Source organism: Microchirus variegatus, assembly GCF_963457635.1.
Source record: "Microchirus variegatus genome assembly, chromosome: 11".
Taxonomy (NCBI): domain Eukaryota; kingdom Metazoa; phylum Chordata; class Actinopteri; order Pleuronectiformes; family Soleidae; genus Microchirus; species Microchirus variegatus.
This window is the reverse complement of record NC_139812.1, coordinates 13,606,465-13,616,773: the sequence shown is the minus strand read 5'-3', so window position 1 is coordinate 13,616,773 and position 10,309 is coordinate 13,606,465. Positions and strand designations below refer to the sequence as shown.

The following is a 10,309-nucleotide window of genomic DNA, read 5'->3' as shown; positions in this document are numbered from 1 at the left end:
AGTATGTTGTTCAAAGTTTGACACATTTTTTGAAATTCTTCTTTTAGTTAAAAATTTGGCAAAAACGTCATACTATACTATGTCGTTCAAAATGTGACAAAACCCTCATACTATACTATGTCGTCCAAAATTTGACTTTAAAAAAAAAAAAAAAAAAATTGTTCAAAATTCGGCAAAAACGTCATACTATACTATGTCGTCCAAAATTTGACAATTTCTTTGAAAAAAATTGTTTGGTCAAAAAACATTTGACAAAAACATCATAGGACAATGTCATCCAAAATTTGACAAAAACATCATACTACACTATGTCATCCAAAATTTGACAATTTCTTTGAAAATAAAAACATTTTGGTCCAAAAATTTGACAAAAACGTCATACTATACTATGTCATCCAAAATTTGGCAATTTCTTTGAAAAAAAAGATTTTAGTTCAAAATTTGGCAAAAACGTCATACTATACTATGTCATCCAAAATGTGTCAAAAAACTCAGGCAATACTATGTCATCCAAAATTTAACAATTTCTTTGAAAAAAAAAATTTTGGTCAAAATTTTTTCCAAAAACATCATACTATGTCGTCCAAAATTTGACAATTTCTATGAAATAAAAAAATTGGTCCAAAGAATTGCTAAAAACGTCATACTATACTATGTCGTCCAAAATTTGACAATTTCTTTGAAAAAAACATTTTGGTACTAAAAATTTGACAAAAAATTTGAATTTTTTTTTGAAATTCTTCTTTTAGTTCAAAATTTGGCAAAAACCTCATACTATAATATGTCATTCAAAATTTGACAAAAACATCATACTATACTATGTCGTCCAAAATTTGACAAAAACGTCTCACTATACTATGTCGTCCAAAAATGTACAAAAATGTCATACAGAATTTGCCAATTTCTTTGAAAGAAAATGTTTGGTCCAAAAATTTGACAAAAACGTTATACTATACTACGTCGTTCAAAATGTGACAATTCTTTTGAAAAAAAATGTTTGGTCAAAAAATTCGACAAAAACATCATACGACAATATGTCATCCAAAATTTGACAAAAACCTCATACTATACTATGTCGTCCAAAATTTGACTTTAAAAAAAATTTATAATAATTTTTCAAAATTTGGCAAAAACGTCATACGAAACTATGTCGTCCAAAATTTGACAAAAACATCATATTATAGTATGTTGTTCAAAGTTTGAAATTTTTTTTGAAATTCTTTTTTTAGTTCAAAATTTGGCAAAAACGTCATACTATACTATGTCGTCCAAAATTTGACAATTTCTTTGAAAAAAATTGTTTGGTCCAAAAATTTGACAAAAACGTCATACTATACTATGTCTTCCAAAATTTGACTAAAACGTCATACAACAATGTCGTCCAAAATTTTACAATTTCTTTGAAAAAAAAATTTTTGTTAAAAATTTGGCAAAAACGTCATACTATACTATGTCATCCAAAATGTGTCAAAAAACTCAGGCAATACTATGTCATCCAAAATTTAACAATTTCTTTGAAAAAAAAATTTTTGGTCAAAATTTTTCCAAAAACATCATACTATACTATGTTGTCCAAAATTTGACAATTTCTATGAAATAAAAAAATTGGTCCAAAAAATTGCTAAAAACGTCATACTATACTATGTCGTCCAAAATTTGACAATTTCTTTGAAAAAAACATTTTGGTACTAAAAATTTTACAAAAAATTTGACAATTTTTTTGAAATTCTTCTTTTAGTTCAAAAATTGACCAAAACCTCATACTATAATGTCATTCAAAATTTGACAAAAACATCATACTATACTATGTCGTCCAAAATTTGACAAAAACGTCTCACTATACTATGTCGTCCAAAAATTTACAAAAATGTCATACTATACTATGTCATACAGAATTTGCCAATTTCTTTGAAAGAAAATGTTTGGTCCAAAAATTTGACAAAAACGTCATACTATACTATGTCTTCCAAAATTTGACTAAAACGTCATACAACAATGTCGTCCAAAATTTGACAATTTCTTTGAAAAAAAAATTTTTGTTAAAAATTTGGCAAAAACGTCATACTATACTATGTCATCCAAAATGTGTCAAAAAACTCAGGCAATACTATGTCATCCAAAATTTAACAATTTCTTTGAAAAAAACATTTTGGTACTAAAAATTTTACAAAAAATGTTACAATTTTTTTTTAAATTCTTCTTCTAGTTCAAAATTTGGCAAAAACCTCATACTATAATATGTCATTCAAAATTTGACAAAAACATCATACTATACTATGTCATCCAAAATTTGACAAAAACGTCTCACTATACTATGTCGTCCAAAAATGTACAAAAATGTCATACTATACTATGTCATACAGAATTTGCCAATTTCTTCGAAAGAAAATGTTTGGTCCAAAAATGTCCAAAAATGTCATACTATACTATGTCATACAGAATTTGCCAATTTCTTTGAAAAAAAATGTTTGGTCAAAAAATTCGACAAAAACATCATACGACAATATGTCATCCAAAATTTGACAAAAACCTCATACTATACTATGTCGTCCAAAATTTGACTTTAAAAAAAAATTTATAATAATTTTTCAAAATTTGGCAAAAACGTCATACGAAACTATGTCGTCCAAAATTTGACAAAAACATCATATTATAGTATGTTGTTCAAAGTTTGAAAAATTTTTTGAAATTCTTTTTTTAGTTCAAAATTTGGCAAAAACGTCATACTATACTATGTCGTCCAAAATTTGACAATTTCTTTGAAAAAAATTGTTTGGTCCAAAAATTTGACAAAAACGTCATACTATACTATGTCTTCCAAAATTTGACTAAAACGTCATACAACAATGTCGTCCAAAATTTGACAATTTCTTTGAAAAAAAAATTTTTGTCAAAAATTTGGCAAAAACGTCATGCTATACTATGTCATCCAAAATGTGTCAAAAAACTCAGGCAATACTATGTCATCCAAAATTTAACAATTTCTTTGAAAAAAAAATTTTTGGTCAAAATTTTTTCCAAAAACATCATACTATACTATGTTGTCCAAAATTTGACAATTTCTATGAAATAAAAAAATTGGTCCAAAAAATTGCTAAAAACGTCATACTATACTATGTCGTCCAAAATTTGACAATTTCTTTGAAAAAAACATTTTGGTACTAAAAATTTTACAAAAAATTTGACAATTTTTTTGAAATTCTTCTTTTAGTTCAAAAATTGACCAAAACCTCATACTATAATGTCATTCAAAATTTGACAAAAACATCATACTATACTATGTCGTCCAAAATTTGACAAAAACGTCTCACTATACTATGTCGTCCAAAAATTTACAAAAATGTCATACTATACTATGTCATACAGAATTTGCCAATTTCTTTGAAAGAAAATGTTTGGTCCAAAAATTTGACAAAAACGTCATACTATACTATGTCTTCCAAAATTTGACTAAAACGTCATACAACAATGTCGTCCAAAATTTGACAATTTCTTTGAAAAAAAATGTTTGGTCAAAAAATTCGACAAAAACATCATACGACAATATGTCATCCAAAATTTGACAAAAACCTCATATTATAGTATGTCGTCCAAAATTTGACTTTAAAAAAAATTTATAATAATTTTTCAAAATTTGGCAAAAACGTCATACGAAACTATGTCGTCCAAAATTTGACAAAAACATCATATTATAGTATGTTGTTCAAAGTTTGAACATTTTTTTGAAATTCTTTTTTTAGTTCAAAATTTGGCAAAAACGTCATACTATACTATGTCGTCCAAAATTTGACAATTTCTTTGAAAAAAATTGTTTGGTCCAAAAATTTGGCAAAAACGTCATACTATACTATGTCATCCAAAATGTGTCAAAAAACTCAGGCAATACTATGTCATCCAAAATTTAACAATTTCTTTGAAAAAAAAATTTTTGGTCAAAATTTTTTCCAAAAACATCATACTATACTATGTTGTCCAAAATTTGACAATTTCTATGAAATAAAAAAATTGGTCCAAAAAATTGCTAAAAACGTCATACTATACTATGTCGTCCAAAATTTGACAATTTCTTTGAAAAAAACATTTTGGTACTAAAAATTTTACAAATGTGACAATTTTTTGAAATTCTTCTTTTAGTTCAAAATTTGACAAAAACGTCATACTATAATATGTCATTCAAAATTTGACAAAAACATCATACTATACTATGTCGTCCAAAATTTGACAAAAACGTCTCACTATACTATGTCGTCCAAAAATTTACAAAAATGTCATACTATACTATGTCATACAGAATTTGCCAATTTCTTTGAAAAAAAATGTTTGGTCCAAAAATTTGACAAAAACGTTATACTATACTATGCTGTCCAAAATTGACAATTCTTTTGTCAAATTTTTTTTGACAAAAACTATGTCGTCCAACATTTGACAAAAAACTCATACTATAGTATGTCGTCCAAAATTTTACCAAATGTCATACTTCGAGAATTTGACACCTAATAATTTGAATGAATTTTGAAATTGATGAAATGATCCATTCGCCATGATACACTTTGACAGTGGGAGGGATTTTGATGTGACTTCATTAAGTAAAATGACTTGATATTTTCTATCATAATAGTCAGGATCACTCTGAACAAGGATCCATTGAAAATATTCACAAACCTCTTCAGGAATTTTGTGACCACAGTGGAGAGCCATCAGTGATACCGCGATTATGCTCTTCATTATTTCAGGCACAATCAGTGAACAGCCGGCGATAGAAAACATAATCAACTTGCAATTAATCGATTTTCCTCAAATCAATAAAGAGCATGTTACTGGACGAAATCAGACATCAATGTGCTGAGGGTGGGAGACAAAATAAATGAAATGCCTTTTTTTTTTTGGACATTTCTAGCAGATTTTTCTAGCTGATTTCTAGCCACAACCTTAAGGACTGAATCTTATTAGTTAATTGTATGTGTGACTATATCACTGACCAAAAAAATGTGCAGTATTTGGAAAAACCTTTTACTTTATCCTGGGTGTAAAACCTTTACATCTCAAGACTACAAAAGCTCCAGCAGAGGACCAGCAGCTCCTCCCTCAACAAAGATTATGTCATCAACTCTTTATAATCATCTCTCCAGCAGGTGCTCAGAAGCTGCCGACACTGCTCTGCTTCACTTTCTTCTCTGATCTGAACCCCTGCACTTCATGCTCACAGACAGCATGAAGTGCCTGAACAACCGGGCCGAAAGTCACCTGAGCGGGCAGGTGGAGTGCGAGATGGACAGCGTGGGCAAAGGTGCCTGGGTGAACCAGGGCTACTGTGGGTCTCCTCCACCTCCGCCCCGTGCTGCTATCAGCACCATCTACAACCCTCAGCCTCTATTCCAGGGCTCCATGGACAGCATGTACAAGCTGGACAGCCCCAGCCCATTCCACCATCCACCTGAGGAACCACTGCCCACTGAGAAAAGTCTGGAGAAAAAACAGAGAGGCTGCTGCTCTTTTATCAAAGGTAAGATGAAGTCACACAATTTTGGTATAACTTATCATGACAGGTTTTTACGAACATCACACCAACAGAAGTGCATAGTGTCTCATGTCTGACGCCTTAAATTGATATTCTGTGTAGGGTTGTGGGGCACAACGTTGACGGAAAACACCTCCGACAACAGGGAGCTGTTTGTCCGAACCACAATACGGGAGTTACTGGTCTACGTGGTGTTCCTGGTGGACATATGTCTCTGTAAGTGTCCTCCTTATACCAATATGTTTACCATGCACCTAGTGCAAGAGCTTAGACAGACTTTGCAAAGCATTCTCCAACATATAACACAAGAATGTTTTATTTGTAGAAAAAAAAGGCAATTTTTGTTATTTAATGTTGTTTTAAATTAGGTTTATACTTTTTCAAGTTTTATTGTGAAATGCATTGAAATTATCTATAAACTACTATGACGCCAAATGCCCTTGTTGTGCCTTTGTATTTCAGCATATTTTCAATGAAGATAATGAGATATTTTCTTTAATTGTTGCTGCTGTTATGAACACCGATTCCTACTTTTCAATACATTTCCATCAACTATTTGTTTTAGCCGATCACTGCTCATCACTCAGCGGGAAGTTACTGTATAGGGCACTTTGGGCTGTTGATATACGCTGCTTTAAAACCTACCACCACAAATGCCCCTCCCATTCTTCCACCTGTGAGCCATTGTCCAGCTGAGCATTAGGAGAGAAAGGGACATGGACACTGCTCTCTTGCGTTTTAGCGATAAGAGCATTAGGCCTTGTTCCATTGTTTCTTTGTCTGGTTTAGATTTACATTCGTTGATGGGGCTATTTGTGTCAGACCAGCGTGCTCTCTCTTCAAACAAATAATAGCATCTGATCTGGATCTATTTGACAGCAGTGACATAGACACGGCCAAACAAGAGTCGTCAATGAGGCATTGCGTGTGTGCTTCTGAGCAGTCTTATCTTAGACCTCTCAATGGAGCAATGTTAAAAGCCGAGCCTGAGCAAAGAGTGATAGGAATCAGCGATTGGGTGTTACCAGTGTGATTACGTTGTCTTTCAGTGACATATGGTATGACCAGTTCGAGCACCTACTATTACACTAAAGCCATGACGGACCTGTTTGTGAATACAGCCAGTGAAAGTGGGGTTAAGTTTCAGTCCATTGGCACCATGACCGACTTCTGGATTGTGAGTTTTCAGCCATTATTAATTCCTTCCATGGTCAAAAAATATGATTACAGCACATTAAATCTCAACTTGTGTGAATCCACCCTCTCGTCATATGAACAGTACGCTCAAGGCCCGTTACTGGACGGCCTCTACTGGACTAAATGGTACAACAACCAGTCGCTGGAGAGCGGAGAGCGCTCCTTCATCTACTACGAGAACATGTTGCTGGGAGTCCCCAGGGTGAGGCAGATAAAGATCAAGAACAACTCCTGCAAAGTCCACACAGATTTTGCAGAGGAGATTGCAGGATGTTTTGACGTCTACAACGAGAAGAAGGAGAACGACCTCAGCTTTGGCCTCATTAATGGCACAGCGTAAGCCTCTCTTATTGCTATCATCAAAGGGACACTGCATTATAATATTGGTTTATTCCAAGTGATTTCCATGCTCTTGTGTGTACATCTACAGCTGGACCTACCACACAGAGAAAGAGATAAAGGGTTCCTCTCACTGGGGCATGCTGACTACCTACACTGGAGCAGGATACTATCAAGACCTGAATCTCACCAAAGAGGATAGTGCTGTCATACTCAACGAACTCATGAGCAACCTATGGCTGGACCAGGGAACCAGAGTGGTCTTCATCGACTTCTCCACTTACAACGCAAACATCAACATGTTCTGTGTCATCAGGTAAACGGGACAATGGAAAATAGCAACTTCACTCATTAGTTGGTAGCAATTTGTTATTTGTCTTAAGTTTTCTCTGCTTCTTTCAGGTTGGTGGTTGAATTCCCAGCGACTGGTGGAGCAATCCCTTCCTACCAGATCAGAACAGTCAAACTGATACGCTACATTAACTACTGGGATTACTTCATCCTCGGCTGTGAGGCCGTCTTCTGCCTGTTCATCCTCTACTATGTTGTGGAGGAGTTTCTTGAGCTACGAATACACAAGTTCTCCTACTTCAAAAGCATCTGGAACATCCTGGACATTGTTGTTATAATGGTAAAAAAAAAGAAAAAGAAAATGTGTTATTACGTATGTTTCAAACTTGTCATTTCCTATGGCCTCAAAGAGTTCAATTGTTCTCTTTTCCAGCTCGCCATCGTCGCCATCATATTCAACGTTTTCCGAACTGTCAAAGTGGACAAGTTGCTTGGCAAACTTCTGGAGCAGCCTGATATCTATGCTGATTTTGAATTCTTGGCATTCTGGCAAACGCAGTACAACAACATGAATGCTGTGAACTTGTTCTTTGCATGGATCAAGGTAAAGGCACTGGAATCTTTCATTTCAAGTCATCACTTATAAGAATTCCGTGACCCTGGTGTCAAACCAAAGACTTGTGCGCATGCTTCTTGTCCCTGTAGGTTTTCAAGTACATCAGTTTTAATAAGACCATGACTCAGCTGTCCTCCACACTGGGAAGATGTGCCAAAGATATCTTGGGATTCGCCGTCATGTTCTTCATCGTCTTCTTCGCTTACGCTCAGCTTGGATATTTGCTCTTTGGGACAGAAGTTGAATCCTTCAGCACCTTCGTAAAGTGCATGTAAGAAGTGTCAATCACGGCAGCTCAGCAGAACCGATATAATTCAGAATGAACTCATCACATGTCCCTTTCGTTCCTGCAGCTTCACACAGTTCAGGATTATTCTTGGGGACTTTGATTATGATGCCATTGACCGTGCCAACAGAGTTCTTGGGCCAATCTACTTCGTCACCTACGTCTTCTTTGTTTTCTTTGTTCTGTTGGTAAGTCATTCTGCTACAGACGGTGGTTGACTTCAAAACGCAAAAAAAAAAAACAATAATCTCATAATGTGTCCATGCATTGTTTCTCAGAACATGTTCCTGGCCATCATAAATGACACATATTCAGAGGTTAAGGAGGAGCTCTCATCCCAAAAAGATGAGCTGCAGATTACGGACATCATCAAGCAGGTAAAGGCAGTGATAGATTGATTATTTGTGACCATTCAAAACAGTTTTAAATCAAAATGTATTAATTTTTTTGTGATTCAGAGCTATATGAAGACATTTATGAAGCTGAAACTCAAAAAGGAGAAAATATCAGACGTTCAGAAGGCCTTAAAATCTGGATCTGGAGAAATTGAATTCAGGGACTTCAGAGAAACACTTAAAGAGTAAGTGACAAAATATCTAAAACAAAGGGAGCTTTTGTACTTAACGTGTTAAAGGTAACTCACTGCTCTGATTATTTCATAGGATGGGACATGCTGATCATGAAATTTCTGCAGCCTTCTCTCAGTTTGACTACGATGGGAACCAAGTTCTAGACGAAGCAGAGCAGGAGAGGATGAAAATTGAGCTGGAGGAAAAGAGGGTTTGTTTGTTTGTCCTTCAAGCTTGACAAAATGAATGCAGAAGAAGACGTGTCATTATGAATTTACCATTTATTTGTCAGGATGCTCTTAGCGCTGAACTCAACAACCTGGGAAAGAATTATGAGAAAGAACTGATGGAGAAGCCTGCTGTGACCTCCACTGAGCAGAAGAACCAATCCAGTCAAATCCACGTGGATCTGGAACAGTTTTTAAAGTGGGAGATGTTTTTAAACTATAACCCATGTCATGTTAAAATGCATATTTTTAATAATGACAGTTAACAATAACCACAAACTGAATGACCTTTCTCTCAACGTTTAAGACTGACCAGACAGGTTCTCCACCTCGAAAGCTCTGTGAAGGGCATCACAACCAGGATTGACTTGATTGCAGAGAAACTGGGAGTGCATGAGAAATGGAATCAAAATCAAGGGAAAACTTCTGTGACCAATAAAAATGTGAGTATGGAAATTGGTTGTGAAATTCTTGTTTCAAGACTAACATTCAAATTGAGGAAGTATTCAGGTACTTTAAGCCATAACAACAATACAACATAGCTATGAGAAAAGTTAAAAATGTTACATTTCCACTTACCTCTATCCAGAGCGATGACACTGCCTCTGAAGGGAACATCCTGGTTTGTGTGGACAGAGACACAAAGGCCAATCTGCCGTTCAGGAGACCAGAAGTTCGCACCACCTCCACATTTGACGGTCACATGTGACTAACGATCCGAGAGGCAGAATCCTCGGTTATCCGGAAGTCAGCTGACATTTTGAGAACGACGGGGTCACCCACAGACAATATTCTGTGATTCAAAGCTTTCCTACATTCAAAGTAAAGATTCTTCACATTGAAAACAACAGTTAGACGCTCAGATCAACGGTAAAATTCTGATTTACAGAATATAAGGCTGAATGCTGCTCAGTTTAAGTCACTCAGTCTATTGTTTTATGTAAATACTGTGTATACATGCATATTTTTTTGAATTTGCTTTCTAGGCATCTGCAGTAGAGCGTATATAATAAAATGTGTTTAGAATTATAAGGAACTACAATGTATGCTGTGGGGGAGACCTGAATATTAATCTGGATATTGTTAAGTGTTGTGGGAGATACATTTATTTGTTAGATTAGAAATAAAAGGCAATGTAATACAGTCCATTAATAGGCAGTGAAATTAACATCTGTCTAAATTAATCTTTGCTTTGCTTTAGTCAGTGTAACGTTAAAGTTTCTGCACTGAATTACGTTGTTTAGTGAGATATCAAATTAATTATAT

General features: G+C 34.5%; 1 protein-coding gene across 1 annotated transcript; it reads left to right on the top strand.

The window, feature by feature from the left end:
- Positions 1 to 5,211: 5,211 nt before the first annotated feature.
- Positions 5,212 to 9,752, top strand: pkd2l1 (polycystic kidney disease 2-like 1; the record flags this gene model as incomplete). Its single annotated transcript, XM_083897793.1, has 15 exons — positions 5,212 to 5,503; positions 5,621 to 5,734; positions 6,568 to 6,695; positions 6,798 to 7,051; positions 7,146 to 7,370; positions 7,457 to 7,685; positions 7,779 to 7,949; positions 8,051 to 8,232; positions 8,315 to 8,435; positions 8,526 to 8,624; positions 8,706 to 8,827; positions 8,910 to 9,027; positions 9,109 to 9,242; positions 9,351 to 9,486; positions 9,633 to 9,752. 15 exons carry the CDS (start codon positions 5,212 to 5,214, stop codon positions 9,750 to 9,752), a joined length of 2,445 nt encoding a protein of 814 aa, XP_083753919.1.
- Between the last annotated feature and the right edge of the window lie 557 nt (positions 9,753 to 10,309).